The sequence below is a fragment of the Panthera leo genome, chromosome B2, assembly GCF_018350215.1.
Source record: "Panthera leo isolate Ple1 chromosome B2, P.leo_Ple1_pat1.1, whole genome shotgun sequence".
Classification (NCBI taxonomy): domain Eukaryota; kingdom Metazoa; phylum Chordata; class Mammalia; order Carnivora; family Felidae; genus Panthera; species Panthera leo.
The window spans coordinates 119963712-119987488 of record NC_056683.1 but is presented as its reverse complement, the minus strand read 5'-3'; the positions used below and the strand labels follow the sequence as shown (position 1 = coordinate 119987488).

Here is a 23777-nt window from a genome sequence, read left to right as displayed (position 1 = left end):
CTGTCAGATAACGTGCAATTGCAAAATATAGACTCAAGTCTTTGAAATGACATAAAGCACTGTTGATATTTATTTCTAAAAGAATTCCAGAAAGGTAATGATGACTAACAACTGTGCTCTAATGACTGGGTGCCCTTGCTTCTAGACAGGTCTTCCCGCTGCCTCAATCGCTTCCTCTATCTGGTGTACACGAACAATGTCTGCTGACGAGGGGTAAGCGAAATGCCCTGCTGTAAATCTTAACCAAGTATCTGGGCCCAAAGAATTCCCAGTTCTTTTGGCAGAGATGCACATTTTATTTTGCACTTACATTTTTTTTTTTTTTTTTCTGCTACCAACTCTAAGGGACTTAGAATTCTGACAGAGTAGTTCAGCATGAGCTCTCGGTAATTTACCTTAGAGTAGGATAGCCTCTAATATGGAACACGGCACTACAGTTCAAACCCTACCTCTGTCTACAGTAGCTTTATTAGAGTTAAGGAGCCGCACATACCTCCAACATTGTTCTTGTAGGTGTTGTATAATTCTTTTACTCTTCTGTAACGAAAAGCCAACTTCCTCATCCAGTCAACCCCTCCTCTTACACCTGTTGGCAAACAAAGGTTTGCACTACTTGCAGCTGCATGGAAGCCATCAGTTGCAAAACTGTAGGTACTGTAACACCCAGAATACATTAAAAAGAAATAAAAGAAATAATTACATGTGCAAAACTCCGCAGCCGAATTTCTGTAGGAAATAGCATACTGAAAGGCATGGCTTACCTTAAGTCTTGCCCATTATCATCAGAGGAAACATCATCTATGTGAACTTGATCACACTCCTGTTAAAAACATTGGAAAAGTTATTTGTTTTTCCAACGATGTCTGTATGGGGTTGGAGGGTCTTCCAGCTTTCCATTTGGCCAGGCTATGGCCAGAAGGTGGCAGCATTTGCCCATCCATCCCACTGCCAGCCTGGGGAAATGGCATCATTTCTATTCTAAGCCCAGAAGAGTGCCATAAAAACAGGTCTGAAAACATATGCCCTGTAGGTTTCTTTAGAGCCGTTTAAAAATTTTTAATCTTAAAATTATGGATAAGAAATTACCTTTGAGTCTCTACAGGAATGACTGCTGTTCACTTCCAGCCATCTCTGTTGTGCATACTTAAGTATGGGAATAACGCTGATCTGAAGATACACAGAATTCGTTTGGTCTGAACCTCAGGTGGTTACTATTCTTTGGTATTTGTTGAGCAACAACAGAGGGGCCTGATGCTTATGGTGCCCTGTGAGACTTCTGTGACTTCCTGCCTTTTGCGGGGCCAGGGATACCATGAGAGAACCATGCTGATGTTATTTTAAAAGTCCTGGTCTCTCAACGCAGAAAAAAGCTAATAACCACACAAGTCGACATTTTCTTTTTTTTTCACTTTTGTTCAAGTTTTGAAATCTTTAAGCTGAAAACAATACTTAGAAACAAAAGGGAAATAATGAAGATTTACCATCTCCAATATGCTACAAATTCAGAGGAAAATAAACTTGAGGTACATATACCCATATAATTGACCTGATCTAAGTTACAGTGTTCTCAGAACAAACGGTAACTTTTCTGGATAAGGATTAAATTCTTCTTTGCTGTTCTAAGAATCCTGTTCTCTCTTCAAATAATCTGAAAAGTTCCAGTGAAACAGCATGTGATCTGAAGGTGGAATTTGGCTAGGGCATTTAAAATACCGAGTACTTATGAAATTTAGGATAGGTAAGTTTAGCCTTTTGGGCTCTTTTTCTCTACTCAAATTATTTCAGTCATATTCACAGATGCTGACTGTATACATCGTACTTACTATTCAAAATCAATTTTTAAAAATTATTAACTTTGACAATAAGATGCCATATCAAACAAGGGCTTTTCAGCTACCATTTATATTCATTATAGGACCTGGGAAGTGCCTGGTACTGAAATATTTATCATCTCTGGTTTTCTATACTGAATATGTTAGATCCTATTATAGTCTGGGGTGAACTAATTGACTCAGGCTTCTTTTAAAATATAAAACATAGGAGCGCCTGGGTGGCTCAGTTGGTTAAGCATCTGACTTTGGCTCAGATCATGACTTGTGGTTCGTGAGTTTGAGTCCTGCACTGGGCTCTGTGCTGACAGCTCAGAGCCCGGGGCCTGCTTCGGATTCTGTGTCTCCTTCCTCACCCCTCCCCAACTCATGCTCTGTCTCTCTGTCTCTCTCTCTCTCAAAAAATGAATAAACATTAAAAAATATATAAAATATAAGGTTAGTCCAATCAATACAATTTTAGTACATAACCTGAAAATCCAGGTAAATTGAAGGTTCATGTGATTTACATAAATTATGGGTTTAGGAATTTTTGAATAAATGTCTACCAATATTCACAGGTAAGGAAGGGCTCCAAAATGTTAACCTGACCAGAAGCTCCCTGAGAAGGGTGTTTGGGTCACCTGGACATACCCCCATTTAAGGCACAATTTGGCATACAGTAATCACTCAGCAACTCTTGGTTGACTAAATGGCAGGTGTCCAGACAAATGACAGTTCTTGACAAAATTACCACAGTCATTTAAATTTTCTAAGACAACATTTCAATTATATTAAAAATAATATTCCAGATGCTATAAGGACTGTAAGAAGATATTTATACCAAGAGTGGAGGGGAGGAGAGAGAATGGGGTACAAACCAAGGCTGCAGGTGTCAGAGTGGGATAGACTTTTGGAAAGGGTTTTTTTCCCCATTTTGACTGAGTACGGGTTGAAAAGAGTACAGCCCAGGGGCGCCTGGGGTGGCTCAGTTGGTTGAGCGTCCGACTTCGGCTCAGGTCACGATCTTGCGGTCCGTGAGTTCGAGCCCCGCGTCAGGCTCTGTGCTGACCGCTCAGAGTCTGGAGCCTGTTTCAGATTCTGTGTCTCCCTCTCTCTCTGACCCTCCCCCGTTCATGCTCTGTCTCTCTCTCTCTCTCAAAAATAAATAAACGTTAAAAAAAAAATTAAAAAAAAAGAGTACAGCCCAAACTTTAACCGAAGGAGGCATTATGCTTCCAGAAAAATCTTAGGGAAAAGTATAGGAAAAAGCAACAGTAGTGGCTACTGGATTGGGCTCTCAAGGAAAGGGTGGGGAGGTTTCATTACTAGCATGAAAATTGGAAATAAAGTTCTTCCAGAACAAGGAGGCAGCAAAATAGTTCTAAAGAAGACTTATTTTTTTATTTAGAGACGGTGACATTCTTGCTAAGTATGAAAAGTGTACTAAATCACTATCAAAATGGCATCATGTAAAGCTGTTGATTCTACTGAAGTTCTGAGATCTTTCACCATGTAAAAATTTCCATCTCTGTCTTATAATAAACAGTAATAAATAAGTAAATATCCAAAAAAGTGGGGGAAATCCTTATGAATCACTCTTTTACTTCTAATTACTTAGAAGCTATTTCTATATTTCATACCTTCTCATCCTAATTTGTGGAGAAACTCCTCTGACATTTCAAGTATTAACTCACATGATTCATTTGTACATTTTACCCCGAGATTTATTTTTCACTCCTGAGGACATCAGTGTATCAAACTTACTGGACCATGAGCTCCATATTTGAAGTTATGTTTGAGATTTTTCCAAATGGAACTTCTCTTTAAATTTATGCCTAGTTAACTATGCTTGTTGACTCTGGACTCTTGCCTGAGGATTACAGTCCAGTGAAAGAAACCTGAACTTCAATCACTTACATTTTTAGAAAATTCTAAATAATTGTTCTTCAATTAGTTTTCACTCAGAGGAATTGTGCAAGGATCGTTTTGACCCAAACCTGAAATACTAAAAACAGTGTAATGCTTGGCTTCAACAAATTTCAGTCTAAAGACTCAAACATTTGTAATAATTCTGATGCTAATGTTAAATTCTTTATTTTTGTCTTACAAGGTGACCATGAAGTTGTCACTGATCTTTATCAGTCACAACCCGCACAGCAGTCTTCTCTCACTGTTGTGAAGCTGAACTCCCCGGTGCCTTCCTTTCTGGAAGTTATTCTAACTGAAATAACATTTTATTTCAACAGGGAGTGTTCTCTTCTTAGGAGGAGGAGGAGGAGGAGGAGGAGGACGATGAGCATTTGCCTTCTCTGCAGTTGGGCAGGATGTAGAGAAGTGTCTATTAGGATTTAAATTTGTATCTTTTAAAGAATTATGTGAGAGCAGCTGCCACTATATATGTTACAGTATCTACTGAAGGATTTGAGTCTCAAATTAGATTTCTGGGTTAAGAAAAGGAACCCTGAGAGGATAAATACACCAGGAAAAAAAAAAAAAAAGGAAACTTAATAGGCGAATGATGGAGTTACTCTCTTGAGGAATTTGCCTCTTTGTTAGCAGAAGCAGAAATAGCTTAACACCAGTTATGTAGCCCATGATTATCTTTGCTTACAAGAGGTTTACTGAAAAAAAAAATTGGGTGAGAGTAAAGTTGACTTTCAAAGTCAGATGCAGGAGGACAGCGGATATATATGTAAGTGCACTGAGCGATCTTAAAAGCTACTGTTCAGACGTTATTTGTTTTCATGCTTATTTATAAGCCTTTGGGTCTCCTTGGGCACTTCATCTAGATGTACATGCATAGGGGTCATGGGTATGTATGTGCACATGTATGAGAGTTTAATTAACTTATATGCAGACACTCAATCATTTCACCGATTAGGTACTTACTGTTGGACACTAAGTTGTAGTGCTTGAGTCAAGTGGAATTTTTATCACATTTGAGAACATCACTAAAAAGCTATAATCAGAAGAGAAAGTCGATACCACTATTTTCTCAGTCACTATTTTTACCAGAGATCCTGTCGGGTATTTTAAAAATATATTTTATATAGTATGTAATCCAAAATAAAAATTCTTAAAGCACCATAGGTGACCACATGCTTCTGATATGCCAATATTCATGTCCAATGAGCTAGAAGTATTTGCAAATTCATCATATGTTACTTTCGCTTTCTTACTTTAGTATTCTGTTAAAACTTGGGTGGTAAATTTATTCCATCTGGCTTCTAGTGTGCCACTAAAAAGCTAAAAGGTTATTTATTCCATTTATTTCTAGTAAAAAATAATTAATGAAAGAAATAAAAACTCTAAAACTTGCATAAAACCACATAAAATTTCTTCTTTCTTTCTTTCTTTCTTTCCTTTTTTTGGGGGGGTTTAAAAAGATGAATAATCTTAGAATTTTCTTTAAAAAATAAGACTCATCCATTTTAACCAACAGAAAAACCAACCTAAAAGTTATCATCTTATATAAAAATTCAAGTTCCAAAGATTAAAATGTGTTTTCTATTATAATGGATATATAAAGTCATTCTGTATACTATACTACTAATAAGTAGCAGGATTAATTTAAATCAGGTTTTAGAGAGGTGATTATTTTTTCTTATTATCTAAAACTGGAAAACTTGCCTAGGAACACTGATCTTTCATATTGGCCATTAAAGAAAACAAATAAAACCTCTTTAAACAGACAGTAATTTTATTATCCAATAAAAACAGTGACTCACTGCAGAGAAAACAACACCAAAAAAAAAAAAAAAAAAAATGATACTACCCAGATTTCCAACACATACATTTATGGGATATACTAAAACACAGAATTTTTACTCTTATGCCTCAAATGTAGCTAAAACTGGATTTAAGACCTTGTCAATTTTTAAAACTTATTTAAGACACTGAATAATTTAGCTTTTCTTTCTCACACACTTCTGCGAGGCATGGGGGTAGAAATATGTGTTCTGGAGCCAGAGAGACTCCAGAGTTTCAAATCCCAGTTTTACCACTTAGCTGGCAGGTAACCTTAGACGTGATTTTTATGCTTGTGGACCCTACAGTTTCTCCTTGACAAAAACAATGCGATAAACATATTTATTTCAAAGAGTATTATTTCATTAGTGGAAAATCCAATACAAAGTCTGTACAAGGGGTGTTTGGCAATAATCATCTCTCTTGCCATTTAGAATATGATTATAGACACTTTTACTTCGTTGTGAAACCATGAGATAAAATGTACATGTAAACATGTCACTTAAAAAATATTTCAGCGTAGTTGCATGTGACTGAGAAGTACTTCTGCTCAGTGCCCAATCTGTACAGTTAGTTCCAATTTTACCATCTGAATGCCTAATAACTTAGATCAGTAGCACCCAGATTATATACCTCGTTACAGTACTTATTCAGCTACCTTGAGGCTATCGGGGAGTGGGGGGGTGGGGTGGGGGGGGGGAGTCCTTTCATTTTGTTATTGTTGGTTTTACTCTCCCTTCGAGGTTGGGAATGAAAAGATAAATTAGAAAGAGAAAAAAATAAACGCAATGAAACCAGTCAGATGTGATATGTAAATAGCTCTAGCACCGTTTTATCCACATGGGGAGGAAATAAGGAACAATAACGTCTAAAATTTGGCTTCAGGTGATCTACAAAACTTAATATCTATGGCTGTTGTCCAGCGATTAACGTGAACAGTAGCCTGGAAAAGCAAATGCTGATGAGGTATCAAATGGGTTGTATAGTATGAGACAGCAAAGCAGACAGACCTCCCCTTCTGAGATATTTTTGTTTTAAACATGTGCCAGTACATAGGCATAATTAATTAATGCAATTTAGCTTTTGTTTATATTTGTATATACATTTTCCTCTTGACAGAAACTTTTACTATTCTCTTGAGCTAATTTTTTTTTTTTTTTTTTTTTTTTTAGATTTCTCGAAGTTATCTGCGTGTATAGAAACCATCTAAACATTTTAACGGTTGGATACGACAGTTCCTACCTTTTTAAATTCTTACCTCTAAATCATTAAAAAATAAATGTGTATCAGCAAGATTAAAAATCATTTCCTCCATTCGGAGTCCAAGAGTTACAGCCATGGGGGGATCCTGAAAAGGAAAAATACATCCAATGAGGTAAAATTTCAGTGACTAGTTATTATCAAGAATATTTTAAGTGCATATTGTTGTGGGTGGTGGGGTGGGTAGACTGTATGGATTTTTACCTAGGATCCAAAATATTTCCCAATTATCTAAAAAGGGTACCTTTCCAAAGGATAATCCAAGCCACACTAAATATACAGCTACATTTGTGAATTTACAGAAATTCATACACACATGAAGACAACTTAGAATATATTTTCATGTACATCTATATGTATCTGAGGAGGAGGAAGGAAGCAAACTAGTTGATAGGACCCAGTTTACACATACTCCATGGAGAGTCTTTTGGAGAAAGATACCTGGATGGGGTACTGAAGAATGGAGCAGACTTGTACAGAAGAGGAAAGGACATCCCTTTAAGAATAACAGGTAATAAGTAGGAAAGGGAGAAAAATAGGACTTCCGGATGTCTGTAGGGCTGGAGCAGACACTGTTGTCTGAAGGTGGGCCAGGAAGAGCGGGTGACCCATGGTAAAACCACCCCTTAAATATTAATTGTGTTTGATCTACAATATAGATCAATATTTATTTGGATATGCATATGGTTTGGTCTAACCTGAATCTGACTAGAGATTAAGAGGGTAGGGTCAAGGATAACTAAAGGAACATTAACTCAGTAAAAGTAATCTAAGTAGAAAATATATACCTTTAGGAGTTTAATGAAAGTAAGGGGTTAGTAAGAAGACAAGTGACTTAATTCTCGTTTACAGAAACCAAGATATTACACAGCAGCAAGAAGCTCAGACCCTAGACCACAGTTGGTACTTTCCCATGATTAACTATAGTTTAAAGCCTAGCATTGGAGGTGGAAGACTTTAAAAAGTAAGGAGAGTTTAGGGCTAGGGCTAGGGAAGTAATTCATGTACAGACATTGTGCTTAGAGAAAAGAAAGAAAGAAAGAAAGAAAGAAAGAAAGAAAGAAAGAAAGAAAGAAAGAGAGAAAGAAAGAAAGAAGAGAGAAAGAAAGAAAGAAAGAGAAAGAAAGAAAGAAAGAAAGAAAGAAAGAAGAGAGAAAGAAAGAAAGAAAGAAAGAAAGAAAGAAAGAAATGATCGAGGTTGCAATGATCTCTAAAGGAGAACTGCTATAGGTTAGGTATGACTCTGGAGACACAGAAAACAAAATCCTGGAAGGGACAAATCCTCAGAATTTGAGGCCAGAATGGGTATTAACAGGGAGAAGAATATGGTTTCGAATAAAGCTGACAAGTCTAGAAGGATACTGTTGGTTTTGGCTGAGAAGTTATTTTGGAAGACTTTAGAGGGTGATTTGGGTTGAGTGGCTGGGCTAGGAGCCAGATTGTAGGGATTTGAGGAGAGAGAACCAAACTTGTGTTTTCAATGTTCTAATAAATGGCATTTCAAAAAATGTATTTAGACCTGGGGAAATTAATGCTAACTTGACTTCAATTTATGATAAGGATGAGCAACCCAACAGGCCAAGCCGGATTCATATACACCCCTAAACTTAGCAGTATTAGCCCTTCCTCTTTCCACTCCTCCTCTGCAACAACCAATTGTCTGCCTATACTCCCTTCCATAATGCTTTGAGGAGGAAACCCTAGAGTAAACATATTTGAAGTGAGTGTCAGCTTCATATATTGTAGTGATTAAAACCTAGAGAACAGGAACTGAGTCGTAAGAAACAAAGAGGTCACTGAGGTGTGCTGAGCAAAGCAGAGACTTGAGGTGGGAAAAGATGAAGACAGGGCGGTCAGAATACGCTGGATGTCAACACAATTTTCTAATTGTTTGTATCTCTTCCTTGGAGAGAATCCAAATCCTTGGAGATTTCTGTGGATTTCATAGTTAGATACTCTCCTCTCAAAAACAGATGTTCACTCTTCACATACTTGATGGCATTTGGGTATTGCGTCCTCCAGTCAGTCGGATTCGACTGCTAGATTCATTTCTCTTCCAGTGATAGGATTGTTTGGAATGGCATACCCAAACACCAAATAAATTCCATTGGCTCCAACAAATATTCGTTCAAGAACAAAAACAGATACAGGGAGTGCCCAGTTCGTGTCTCAAGGAGTTTCGGAACTCAGAAGGATCTCTTGCTGTTCCCTTCAAGTATAGAGTTCTTCTTTTTCCTTATTTCTGTTGTGGTTGTTCATGTTTTTTGTTGTTGAAAGAAAACCCCTGAAGGCTGAATTGTTTTTCAAACTATATATTTGTCTTTTTCTGGTCAGAAATTCCTATTTCTAGTCTCCGACTCTCTTTTGGGGTAGGCTGAGGATGGAAAACTTGTAAATATTCTGTCTAGTCATGGGACCATGAACAAAAAAGTCTATAGAAATATCAGGAAAAATCAAATGTAATTATAGCATGAAAACATATAATTCCATTAGTGACGCTCTCTGCTTTTGAGGAATGTTCACTGATGCAAGACAATAAAACTGAACTCCACACTACTCCATTATGTTTCTGATGATTACTGCCCTAAAGATATATATTTCAGATGGGGATTCAGAAATGTCCTATTTAAAAGGCTTTCCGTCTGGAGACTCGGTTGGTTAAACTCTTCTATGATTTGGCGATTTTTCTTTTTTAAGTTTTAAATGAAATGACTGAATTTCTTATATTCATGTCTCACATTCTTTGCACTTATAGATCAGATTTATGGGGCTGGGAGAAAACATACTGTTCCTCTTTGATTGCTACTTTCATTGATTCCACGCTTCTGAAGTACATAACTCTCTACGCTACCCATGATAGGCAAATCCATGAAGAATGCATTTTGGGCATCTGATAAGCATGCGAACACAATTTTTAAAAAAACCAACAAGAATTCTCTAACAAGTAAGCATACCGTATGGTATGATGAAAACTTGATTTGAGCACCCCCCTGGAGGAATGCAACCCCACGGCACGAGAAGGAGCTGTGCACTGGGTTTCAGGCTATGGGGGATTCCACATGACACTCTACTAGGGCCAGGACTTAGTAGGCATTTTGGCAAAATATCATTTGTTCGCTGGGAAAGTTTAGGTGTGAGATTTGCCGGAGTGTGAACTCGCTGTATTTTACTAAGGTTTCCAGAGAACAAGGCCTGTTGAAAGGCGGGGGGGGGGGGGGGCGGGGGGGGGTATTGCGTCAGCCATGCCAAAGGCTTGGCGCAGATGGGCGAGGGACAGTCATGTCACGAGCCAAGGAAAACCATGTCTGTAAGAAGTGTTGATCTTGTTTCTAAGAGAATGTTTAGTGAGGGCTTACTTTCAAATATCGAGCTTCCCGCCCCCACCCCCTGCAGCTTACTAAGTCACTGCAGATTACAGGACCCCATTTTTCCAGCTAAAGAGCTCCCAGACGTAAGAATCCAGGAAAGATGACCAGCGATTTGGTGGAGGGAGCCTTAGCAGGATCTTCGTAATGGCGGGCATGCTCTGCTTTGCCAGACTACTGCGAAGGGGCTGCCAGAGCCAGAAATTCCGTGGTTTTACCAGGCATTTGAGAGTTAAACATACTTCTGGACTGAACCCAAGTTTTATACAGAGATGTTTGCTCATTTTCATTAGATGTTTGTGGAATTATGGGCACCTTATGAATCAAGAGTTACTGCCTCTTTTAAGTTTAACTGTAGTGCGTGCTGAGTTTAGGGTCTGAAATGAAGTGATGGGGAAAGCAGGATAATAAGGGCACTCGCAGGGTTTTGTGGAAGCCCTGATACATATTAGACATCTATAACAATTCCAGTAGGTTCCAAGTGTCTACAGCAGAGTTTAACATGGTGCAAACTGAACTCCTGCCAGTTTACTCTGTGTACTGCTCTATGAAAATACTTAAACTATTCCCAAGACATTTTAAGGGAGAGAGGGAGAGAGAGAGAAAGGCAGGGAGAGAGAGAGAGAGGGAGGGAGGGAGGATGAAGAAAATGAATAACTCTTGGCCCTTAAATGTGTGATTCTAAGCCAGATGTTACCAGTATTTAACCAAGTCAGGATCAAGTACGGCACTTCTCTGTATCAAAATACTAATGCCTATTAGCCATGTTAGCACAGAGCATAAATTGGAGCCAGACTGTCTGTCTCGGGGCCTCTGCCCTGCACTGGGCCATCAGCTGGAATCCCTCCTCTAGGGACACAATGTAAAAATATCTCAGGAGAGGCAGCAATTATGTATTTTTAAAGAAACAGGGAGTTTTTTTTTTTTTTTTTTTTAAAAGAACCAAAGCTCTTGGAACAGTTACTCCTTTGGGACAGGATGCACATTTGTAGACTTGTGGGCACAGAGGCAGAGGATATGTGCAAATTCACCGCAGAAGAAGGAAGAACACTAGTGCTATGAACTAAGGTAGGGACAACTTGTGGGTTCGTGAGGACGCATGAACTCTTCTAATCAGTGACAAGGGATGAAATGAAACTCAGTCATGAAGCGGAAGGAATATTTTTCGATTGAGATGTTTCTCCATGACGGACAGGCGGTGGGCTGAAGGGTTCTCCGGGCGGCAGGGGAGATGGGGAGGTGGCTCAGTCGGTTGAGCGCCGATTTCGGCTCAGGTCATGATCTCAGGCCTCGTGAGTTCAAGCCCCGCGTCGGGCTCTGTGCTGACAGCTCAGAGCCGGGAGCCTGCTTCAGATTCTGTGTCTTCCTCTCTCTCTGCCCCTCCCTGCTGGCGCTGTGTCTATTTCTCTCAAAAATAAATAAACATTAAAAAAAAAAAAAAGGAGTTCTCAAGGGGAACGGGAGAATGGTCTCAGGAACATCCATTTCGTTAACACATATTCACTGAGTGTCTACTATGTTCACATTCTGGGCAGAGAGCAGAGCAGAGAATCGACTAAGCAAAGTTTCGGCCCTTGTGGGATTAATATTATTCGTGGATGAGCTACCTAACAGACAAAATCCAAATAAATATACAGCATGTCGGGTGGCTAAAAAAAAATAATCAGGGTCAGCTGATGCAGAAGGCTCTTGGGATGGGTAGTGATGGCTCATTAAAATGAAGTTCAGGGAAGGCCTTTCTCAGGAGGTAACAGTGGAGGGTAACAACCTGAAGAGGGTGACGAAACCAGCCATGCAGAGAAGAGGAAGAGAGCAGGTGCGGAGGTGAGAGTAAGTCCGTATGTGGAGCCGTGTGCGGCAGAGGAACCCAGGTCAGGAAAGTGGAGTGGAGCAAACATTTGAAGAAAGAGGGAGTGCTTGGGGTGGGTGGTGGCTCAGTTAGTTAAGTGCCTGACTCCTGACTTGGGCTCAGGTCATCATCTCGCAGTTCATGAGTTCGAGCCCCATGTCAGCCTCTGTGCTAACAGTGTGGGGTGTGCTTGGGATCCCCTCTCTCCCTCTCTCTGCCCCTCCTCCCCGCCCCCCATCAAAATAAATAAAGAAAGAAACTTAAAAAAAAAAAAAAAGAGGAAGTGCTCAACTGGTTTCAGACACAGGTGAGAAGCCCCAGCACGATAAACCAGGAATCTGGCAAGGTTATTTCTCAGACCTGAAGGGACAAGCCGGGAAAGAAGGCGGCAACTGGAAAATGGGCTCCAGAGGCTCTTCTGGTGATGGTACTATTACAGCATGAAATATGACAAAGAGAATAATCCAGAAGAGTGGGGCACTGGGGACTCAGGCACCAAAGAAGCTGTTTCCGGAGTGGATTTATTGGGTAAGTACGAGGTCTGGATGCAGGACATGAGTGGAGAAGGCAGAGAATATGCCTATGGTGTGAAGGTGAAGCAATTTTTTTCAATCTTTCATTTTGTTTTTTTTTTCCCCCCAGGGAGGGGGGTTTTGTGCAGAATTGAGGGGAGGGGCAGCTTTGAAGGTCTGAGGAGAGAGAAGGTTTGAAACAGCCAGCCGGAAGAGTTAATGAACCCAAGAGAGTTGGGTCTACTTGAGATCTGTGGTCACAAGCAGCTGTTGAGACACAAGTAGAGAGTTGGGTGGGGTTTTTTGCAACGTGAGTCTGATGCAGAAAAAGAAGGATAAGAATAGCAAGGCTTTATGCAAAAGTGGGGTTCCAGGGACATCTTGGGCTGCCGGGATGATGGTCTAAACCCAGAGGCTCTCAAACTTGACCACACATGAGAAACACCTGTTTAAAACTCCCACTGCCCACATCATACCTCACACACCAATGAAATCCTCTTTTCAGAGGTGAGATCTTATGCATCAGTAATTTCAAAGCTCTCCAGTGATTCCGATGTACAAGTGAGACAAAATCAACAGATTAGCACCTTGCTGCTCAAACGTATGGAGGCAGAATTTGTAGTTTGAAAAGATCGCCAAGTGACTCATACACATATTAATATTTAAGAAGCACGGATCTAAGAACGCCCATGAAGATCTGGGACGGTAGGAAGACCACAGCTGGTATGATCATCTGGTTTCCCAAGAGTTAAGTCTCTGGGTTGCCTCCAAAGGACCCTAAGACCTGAGTCAGTCTGATCACTGAGTAGAATGCCGGTTGCTCCAGTTCACTTCCATAAAGATTACCTGTGGACTTAACTTTAGCGACCAAATGGCCCATTGTGACTCTTAGTCACGTGGCCAGATCCCTGCTAAGGAGCTGGTAAAGGGGAAAAACTAGCGATTCTTTTGCTCTGATTAAGAGGGTTTGTCCAAAATCCAAGGGTTTGATGTAAGCAACATATCTGTAATTGAACAGTAGTCAATAGTAAGCCATCAGAAGCCACGATGGAGGCATCACGCCGTTTATGTACCACTGCCAACTCTGTTGCAATTAGAAGATAATCCGATTGAGTAAAGCTCACCCAAATCTGTTAAACTAAGGACAGAATACATACACTTCAAGGGGGATTACAGCAGTAGTAACATGCGATGCTTACAGCTGCTATGCTATACTATTGCTATTGTGGAGACTCTGGATCAATGAGATTTGTTTAATTTTTATTATCTTTGGCCCTTGTAGCCAACCATATGCCATAAGTACTTGTAGATACAAAAACAGTATAGCATTACTTTTGTAGTACATAGCATAGCAACCGGGTGGGAAGGAAGTAATCAAGTTGGTGAGAATGGCCACGGGAGGGTGAGCTGGGAAGCTCAGGACTGACAGCAGAGAGGAGGGGAGAGACGACAGCGAACACACCCAACAGAGGCGGCTTCTAGACTCGGCGGGGAAAGGTGAGTGGTACATGAGAGGAAGGTTGTAGAGAAGAGAGGCGAGATGTGAACCTAGAAAATGGACAGTTGCCGATTTAAGGAAATTTAAGGGATGTTAATAATCTAATCTGTCCTCTCCCCCTCCTCAAGATGTGAGACTGAACGAGATTATAAACTGAGATCATAAACAGGGACTAAACTTTCAAGGGAGGTTATAGAAGGCTCCTCTAGAAGATTCTGTTTCTAAGAAACTGATTACCACTCATCTTTCTGGTATATTAGTTTCAAGTGAGTAAATGTGGTGTTCCTTCAAGATCTTTCCCTTTTCTCATGTACTCCCAGCAATAACTTGGTAAGGCTGGTCCTCAATAAAGGTGAGCGCAGTGTTTGGCTACTTATGAGCCACTGAATCCAATAGAAAAAAAAATTCTCTGAAGGGAACATATACTCAACAGAAGAGTAACGCAGAGTTCTGCAAGAGGAGTTAGTAGGCAGAACTGTCGCTCAAACTCCCTATGACAGAGTCTGAGAAATGTCATAGTCTCTGACTTGGTGTTACTTATATATATACACATGTACCATAATTACATACACGCTATTCACGTACACATATGTACACCCAAATACACACACTGTGAGCAATCATGTAACACACTATCGAATTTTTGAGGCTTGCAAATTCTGTACTCACTCTCTTCGTATGTGCCTCCACTTTCCTACAACAAGCCGAGTATCTCACATTATGAGATAAAACAACGGATATAAATATATGCAAATTTCTTTTTTTTTAATGTTTATTTATTTTTGAGAGAGAGAGAGTGAGAAAGAGCACAAGCAGGGGAGGGGCAGAGAGAGAGAGAGAGAGAGAGAGAGAGAGAGAGAGAGAGAGACAGAATCTGAAGCAGGCTCCAGGCTCCGAGCTATCAGCACAGAGCCCCTACACGGGGCTTGAACTCACAAGCCGTGAGATCATGACCTGGGCTGAAGTTGGGCACTTAACCGAACAAGTTACCCAGGTGCCCTATGCAAATTTCTTTAGAAAACATTCAGTTTTCCCCAAATTCAGCTTCCCAATATACAGATTTCCTTGAAACCAGATGAAGTAGGTTACACTATAGACTGAATGTTTATCCTGTGGTAGGCAATGTGGTGACTTTTAATGCATCAACTCACTAATCCTTCCTAATCACATTATTAATTTTACTATTCTCCCTTTTTTATATGGAAGGTCACTGAGGCTTCCGAAGCTTAAATAAGCTACCAAAATCACATCATAGTGGGAGGGAGAGCTAGAATTCAAAGCCAGGTTCATTCTCCCTCCAAAGCCAGGATGCACTAACCATTATCCCGAGAGAGAGGGTAACCTACACTGGGGTTAACACTGCCCTTAGGGTGGCCTCCAATCCATGGCGCCAACACTTAATTCTAATCACTTTCTTTTAAATCATGTTGCTTGTCCTTAGTTGGCATGAACATAAGTCAATATTTATCTTCGTGACTCTCCTAAAATTTAGCTGGTGCCATTTCAGAAATCTTTCTATGTAAGTGTGTGTACACAGTTTAATATAAAAATAACCAACTGATTTGTATTGATGGCCATATTATTTCCCCAGTGCTGCTCTTATATAAAATGTTGCCTACAATGCTCAAGTAGTTCGGGAAGCCTGAATTTCAATTTTACAATACAAGGCAACTGTTCACTTTTCTTCCAGTCTTTTCCCTGACTTGGGCTACTTCCTCTGCATCCTCCTCCATTCTATGGAATAACTCTAGAGAATTATGGTTTCATAGCGCGTGCCACATTAACGCTCCAAAGTGAATCAAATCCCTACATCCCTCCCTGCACCCCTCCTCCAAAGAAGAGGGATTACTACAGTTGATCAAGTAAGATAATATATGCAAATAGAGAATAGGAACAATCTTCACAAACTCTAACAGATGATGGATGAGATGATTCCCTGTCCATGTCCTGCCAAATTTACAAACTCCTATCTGGAGTTTCTGGCAAAAACTATACAGGCCATCAGGTGCTCTGCTGTAAAGCCCATCATCAGCTTCATCAGTAGCAGAACTGAAACACCCACATATCTCACCCGCCATCGAGGTAAATACGAAGGAACTGTTCTGCTTGGGAAGAGAGTGGCTGACAACTGAACACAGTCAAAAAGTGATGGCGGTTTTAAGGAAGATCCTTGGAAAATTCACAATATTATTTATTTATACATGGAACTAGGATTTTCCAGAAGGTTTTTTAAATTCATATGCAAAAGTTAGTTACACAGGGCAATTTATGAGTAAAAGGGCATTCCTAAATTAGTAGGTTAACATGCATTTTATTTTTATAGGTGGTGGGGGGGAAAAAAAAAACATGAGACCGGGGCGCCTGGGTGGCTTGGTCGGTTAAGTGTCCGACTTCGGCTCAGGTCATGATCTCACGGTCTGTGAGTTCGAGCCCCGCGTCGGGCTCTGTGCTGACAGCTCAGAGCCTGGAGCCTGTTTTAGATTCTGTGTCTCCCTCTCTCTCTCTCTGCTCCTCCCCTGTTCATGCTCTGTCTCTCTCTGTCTCAAAAATAAATAAACGTTAAAAAAAAAAAAAAATGAGACCAAAAGAATGCAGAAATTAAGAATGTGTCAGAGAGATGTGGGTTCTGACTAGCCGTGCCACTTACGGGCTATGTGACACAGTACTAACCACACAGGGTGATGATGAAAGTGAAGGAGATAATGCATTTAACAGGGACACGGGGCAAAATGTCAGGCACATACCAAGAATTCAAAAATGGTACTTATTTTTTATGGGTGACAGAAAGAGAGGTAAGTAGGTAGGTGGGTAGGTGTGGCTATGTCAGGACATGATTTCCTATCTCTGGCACTTACGTTTCCAGCTCCCAGCTCGCTATTTTTGAGGCCACTATAACACCGCTTCATACAAACACTGACCTCTGTGTGTCCAGAAATAACTGCCCTTAGTCATTTCTCAGTTGGGGGAAACGGTGTGTATTTTTGTTTAAGTTCCTCTGGCCTAGGATGTGGATGACAGCTTTCAGAGCCAAGTGTTACTTTTATACATGTACATTATCTCATTTAATCCATCCGGTAACCCCAGGAAGGAAACGGATTATAACCGTTTTCAGATGGAACAGGCTCACAGGTGAAATGACTTCCTAAGGCACGTCCAGAACAGGATTTCCTTCTAACTTCCAGCCGGATGCTCCTTCAGCTGGATTACTGCCTTACAGCACTGTGTTCTGAGCAGCACCCAGGACCCTGCAAACCACTCTGGGGTGACTGAGAACAGTGGGAAAGGATCGGCTACATGAGAAAAGTGCAGCTTCTCCAGCCCCTCAACATCTACATTTTACCTAGAGCAGGTCTGCCTTTGTATTGATAGAAAGATGCTCGGTGTGACATAGTTTGTGCACAAAAGATTCTCAGGCTAGAAGAACTGAAAAATTACTGTCCGACAAAAATGTTACACTCTAAAAACGTGTGCTGCGGAAACGAGATTCACGTAACAAATGAAAAGGACCGAAGACATTGACAATTTCAAGCTTAGACAACCGTTAAGTAGAAGCAGGGTTGTTTTTTGCTCTGCGGAAATAATGGCCCTGTTCACTTTTGCTATTAGCAGTGCAAAGTCCTTCTGAATTGTCAGCGAATCACCAGTGTGACCTCATTTCAGTCCTCGGTCCTCAAGGTCATTACTGAAGACACTGGGGCACTGAGGAATTAAACCCGGTTACAAAGGATTCTCAACTGTAGAACACCTCAAGACCTCTAACACGATGACACGACCATCAAATGCAGGTATTCCTTACATCTTTTTGGCCATCATCCTATCCACAAAGACTATCAATTAACATGTTTCAGATCTCATTTTTGCAAGAAAAAAAGTTGGGGAAATACTCTATTCTAGTGGTTCTTAAAGCATGGCTCATCAGCTTCAGTGGATGTTTATTCCAAATGCAAAATCTTGGGCCGACCCCCCCCCCCCCCCACCACCACCACCCAGACCTACAGAATCAGAAATTCTGGGCGTGGGACGCAGCCATCTGTGCTTAACAAGTCCTGTGGGTTTATGGTGACTCACACACACGTTCGAGAAACACTGTTCCAGTCTAAGCCCCTACCACTTCTTACTTACTGCTCAGAAGCCTGCTCTCCACACAGCAGCCAGTTCTAAACCATCATGTGCCCACTCAGCCCAAAACCCTCCAACACGCTGCACCTAGAATAAATCCCCGGTGCCTTGCCGGAGATGACACGGCCCCCTGCTCACCACTCTGTTCTTACCCTGGGTCAGTCCCTCCCTGGTTTACAACCTTCCAGCCACACTTGTTCATATTCCTGGAACAGTGGAAGACTCTTCCTGTGGCAGGGCCCTCCTGTGCCCTCTGCTTGGAATGCTCCTCCCTGTCCTCCCCTTCCCCCGACATCTGCATAGCTAGCTCCTTCTTGAAATTCAGGTCTCAGCATCATCACCTCCAGGGTCAGCCCCTCCTCCCCCAGGCCACTCTCTACATGACCCAGGTTCATTGTCTTCACAGCAGTTATCACTATCTGCAATGATTTTGTTTGCTTGTAAGCTCCCTGAGAGCAGGATGCGGGTCTGCCTTGTGGTAAGTAAATATTTGTTAGATGAATACAGTCCCTCATGTCCCCATTTTCACTTGTGGTGTGTGGTGAGGCTGAAGCTCCCCAAAGCCCTCTTGGTCCCCTCTGAATGACCCCTGAGCTGTGTGTGGTCTCCAGCTTCAAAAGATGGGTCTGACCTAATATCCCTTATTTAGCTATTTCTCGATATGCCAAGCTATTATTGTCTTCCTGGCCAACAGACCATGCCAATTTCCTCTGATGTTAAGAAAAATGTCAACGATCAAATGCCTTTTAGAAAAATATAAATAATAATTCAATAAATAGGGTCATCTAAGTTGTTTTGCATGAAATTCAGGAAGGGTGTTTTCATTTTGATGAGAAAAAATAGAGCCTTAAACAAATTTTTCTTTTAATTTCCTTAAATTGTCCTGAGTAAAACTATTCGAGTCGGTCAGTTCCAACAGGCTCCCCTCCTGTGAGAAGAGTGTAAAAATGCAAGGACATAGCTATAAGACGGACCAGGTTTCCAGTAGATGCAACAGCATTTATCATTTTGTGCCCTCGGTCAAGTTTCCCGACCCCTCATAGCCCTGGGTTTCTGCATCCATCTGACCTGGATCACAAGAAGTTCCAGCAGAGTCTTCCAGAGAATTAAGTGGGATAACAATTGCGAAAGCGATCAATCACAATTTTTTTGAGTGTTAATTCATGCCAACTGTTCTGCTAAGTCCTTTAAACATGTTTTCTCTTTAATTCTTATTCACTACAGGCAGTACTTTTCCCATTTTACAGAAATTGAGGCTGAGGGATTAAGTAATTTGCCTGAGATCAGAGAGCTACAAGCATCAGCACTGGGTTTTCAAAGTCAAGTTTATTTAACTCGAAGGTTCTGGTCCTTAACCATTATCCCTACTGCTTGTGAAATGCCAAATACAGGCTCCATCTACCACACGGTAGGTATTTTACAGATGGAAGGTTATCTTCCCTAAACTTTCAATAGTGCCCTGATTCTTTTCCCATTCTGTGCTGCCATGAGGTACTGATATCTGTCTGCCACAATCCATTTCACTGAACATTTCTTAGGTTTTGCTTTTTTTTAAAAAAATTAATTTTTTTTAATGTTTATGTATTTTTGAGAGAGAGGGAGAGAGAGGGAGAGAGAGAGCAAGCAAGAGCGGGGGTGCAGAGAGAGAGGGAGACACAGAATGTGAAGCAGTCTCCAGGCTCTGAACCGACAGCACAGAGCCCAATGCGGGGCTCAAACCCACCAACGACAAGTTCATGACCTGAGCCAAAGTCAGGCACTTAACCGACTGAGCCCCCCAGGCGCCCCGCTTAGGTTTTACTCGTGGATGAAAAAGTATCCCAATCATCTGAGGGAAGATAACTCAAATTATTTCAACTTGAGGAGAACTCACATAACACCTACACGGTACCTCACTAATTGTCCTCACTCTTTTTAGTATATGTCACATATTGCATCCATGGCAGATGGATTGTGTATGCTGTGTGATGTGCTGTAGCAGAAACGAGATGGGCTATGGAGTCAAATAGTCCTGGGTCATCTCTGCCACTGACTGGCTGTGTGACTTTGCACATATTTTATTCCCTGAGTATGCTTCCTCCTCTAGAGATGGGGAGAACCACCTCTCTCTTGCAACTGTTGTGACACTTAATGCCTGGCACACTGGGGGCACTAAATAACATTAGTTGCCCTCCTCCCCTCACTTTGCCCCGCACCTTCTGTGAGCTCTGCTATTTAAAACAGAGAGGGAGGCAAACCATAAGAAGCCCTAAATACAGAGAACAAACTGAGAGTTGATGGGGATGGGGAACACGGGTGATGGGTATTAAAGAGGGCACATGTTGGAATGAGCACTGGGTGTTATATGTACACGACGAATCACTGGGTTCTACTCCTGAAGTCAAGACTAAACTGTATGTTAAGTAACTTGAGAATTAAAAAAAAAAAAAAAGAAAGGAAAGGAAAAGAAAATGTCTCTATTCTGTATTCCAACAAAGCTTTTTGACAGTATTTTAGGATAACGAAGCTTGTGCGTGAAGTAAGCCCTTCATGTCCGGGTGGGCGTCCAGGGAAGCGACACGGTTATTTCAACGATGCACCAGTGCAGAGGGAAGCATGGGAATTTTGCTGTTAAAACTGCTCTCAGAACCAGCCTGAAAGGCAGTTCCTTATTAGATTTTTTTTTTTTTTTTGTGGCTCTCCACCCCTCTCTGCCTCATTACCGGTGCCCCTTCTTATCCCAAAGGGAAGTCCATATTCAGTTCTGGGATGGGTGCAACTTTATGATATTTTTGAGAAAAAGAAAAAAAAAACTACATATATATACATACATATATACATACATATATATATGTATGTATATATATATACATATATACGTATGTATATATATACATGCATGTATACGTACGTATACGTATGTATATATATACATGCATGTATACGTACGTATACGTATGTATATATATATATATATACATACGTATATATATATATATATATATAGAGAGAGAGAGAGAGAGAGAGAGAGAGAGAGAGAGAGAGAGAGAGAGTGTCACATTTTGACCAGGCTGCTTATTTATCACCTGGGGTTCAAATGATCTTACTATTATTTTAAAGGTCAAAACCACCACATAAAGGATGAAGAGTTGAACTGGGAAAATACTTTAAAAATCTCAAGGTCATTCCAAAAGATGAGTTCCACCACTGATCTGACACAATGGAAGCAACATGGATATCTGGGTAAAGCCTCTAATGGTGACTATTTTGAAGGGAACTTTATTTGGATTCGTATGTTCAAGTTAGATTATTTTAAACATTGATGTAACATGAAACTTGGCCATATAAAAATATTGCAATCAGTTCAGCAGGATTTACCATGTATTCCTCAGAAGCCAAAACTATTCCAGAAGAAATGCTTTAGATTATTATCTGGAAACTTTATTTAGACTGTATACTCTACCAGTAATAGAATTTTGAGTGTGCACCCCCAATTTATATACAGCTAATTTACTCATATATTATATACATATTCTTTAATTGATAGTAATATGCATGTATTTACAAAGTATGTGCATTATGAAACATATAACAATACAAATTGCAAGACAAAAATGTGTGTGTGCGTGCGTGTGTGTGTATACACACTATTTTCTTTCCTTATTTCAATGAAGCATCTCGTGTATATCTCGCATATATGCATACATTCTGCTCTGGAGACCACTGTTTTTAATGAGGATGACTGTCATAAAGGGGCTAAAACCTCTTTTTCTATATGGCTGGTAAGCAAAACTGTTCCCTTACGTAGCTGTTTAGTCACATATATTACCTACACTAAAAGTCACATACAACGTAGATTCATCAAGAGTGCGGTAGTTGTATATTTCAAGTAGGAAACACTTGAGCGCAATTTCATCATTACTAGCAAGGCTTGACAAACTTGCTAAAAATTGTGTGTTGGGCTGACGTGAGACCCTGAGAAATAATGTGACACTATAAAGGCACAGGGAAGGCATTTCTGTAAGTAGAATATGTTAAAAGAACCAAAGTTAGATAACTTTGAATATGGTAATTGACTCTGGTCAGAATATGAATCCCATAGAGTCAGGGACTCACCTAGCAATGGCCTGAACCATTGTGTTTCCATCTGACAAGCACCTTGGAGGTACACTGATCTTTGTCACGGCACCTACACAGCGAACACCAACGCGGTCCTAAGAAGCTAGCCAACCAACCGTGAAAAGCATGGCAGGAAAGAAGGAAGGGGAATCTGTCTCTGAATGTGTGTGTGTGTGTGGGGATGTGATTTGCTGTTCATATGCTTATTCAAAGTTACAAAAAATACCGGTGTTCCTAAATCCAAAGGATCTCTCAGACAAGAGATTACTTCCTTACTTCAACTGGCATTCTATAGCAACATTTAGTTCTGAAAGTTTCCTTATTAGAGAGTAAGATATGATTTTATAATATTGAAGCCCATTTTAATTTACAAAATAATTTTTCTAAGATGATTATGTCAGAGTAATGAGCTTGCTCTTGATGTAGAAAACCCAAAGGCATCTTGAAGAAAGAAAACAAATTCAATTTCGAATTACTTTTGTAAAATTCGCCAGTTCTCCTCCAAGAACAATGAGCCACTGGAAATCAATTAAGAGCAGATTTGACAGCCTGAAACAAAAACTTAAATGTATTTAAGTTGTGCTAGATTTTTGAACAAGATAAAATTCTAACCGAGTGTCTTGGGGTAAAATTTCTTGATCCCTTACCTTGCCATACTTCTGAGCATAAGACCCTGTGAGCAGTGAGTGGAAAACGATGATGGTTTCGTCCAAGTCCCAGACAAATACACGCTGAAGAAAAAAATAAATATCAAACGATCATCAAATTCTAAGGAAACAGAAATCTCTACAAATTGAACACATCTGACTTTGTTGTTGTTGGATATAATCTCAATACCATTTCAGAAAAAGCTGTGCTACTCCATTAAATTTTTTTCCAAATTTGCCAGGCATCCCCCCTATAAAACCAGAGGGGTGAGAGTGACACAAGTAATCATAAGCTTAAAAGTCAAATGTCCTAATTTGAATGAATGTTTCCAAATACTTACTTGCCCAAAAAGTTAATCTTTCACCTGGTGGATTCATGAGATTTTTCAATTCATGCAAAGAACTAAATTTTTTAAAGTATTTCAAAAAGTCAGTGAGTGATCCCTAAACAGAAATTGCAAAGTATAGACCTTCGGGTCAGATTAGGCCATCCGATGGGTTGTTTAGCGTGCACAGGGTTTAGAAAGATTTCAAATTATTGATCAGCATTTCAAATTCAGGAGATTTCACACAAACTTCAGGGCTCTAGCGGCAGCGGAGAAACTGGAAGATACAATCATGCTGACTGACATTTCACATGGCAGTGACGGGCAGGCCCCCTTAGACTGGGCCAATGTTCCCTAAGCTCCACAGTCTGCTGGCTCCCTGGCCCAGTTCACTCATTTATATCACCTGCTGGGTTCCTGAAGGCACTGGAATGTGCTATTGTCACTCAGCTGAAGGAAATGATTGAAGAGGCACAATGACTATTATTTTATTTTACCAAATCTGGAAATTTAGGTTTTTTTCTTAACTGAAGGTTGCGGTTGGG

At 40.5% G+C, this 23777-nt stretch overlaps 1 protein-coding gene across 10 annotated transcripts in view; it reads right to left on the bottom strand.

Annotated features, from left to right (window-relative positions):
* The window catches only part of EYA4 (EYA transcriptional coactivator and phosphatase 4), a 276398-nt gene that overhangs the window by 12988 nt on the left and 239633 nt on the right, over positions 1 to 23777 (bottom strand). For all 10 annotated transcript variants that reach the window (XM_042939863.1, XM_042939862.1, XM_042939868.1 and 7 more), the window contains 4 exons: positions 22907 to 22990; positions 6817 to 6906; positions 762 to 820; positions 494 to 654 (listed from right to left, as the gene is read on the bottom strand). In XM_042939863.1, the coding sequence (XP_042795797.1) occupies positions 494 to 654; positions 762 to 820; positions 6817 to 6906; positions 22907 to 22990 (394 nt within the window). The remainder of the gene's footprint in view (positions 1 to 493; positions 655 to 761; positions 821 to 6816; positions 6907 to 22906; positions 22991 to 23777) is intronic.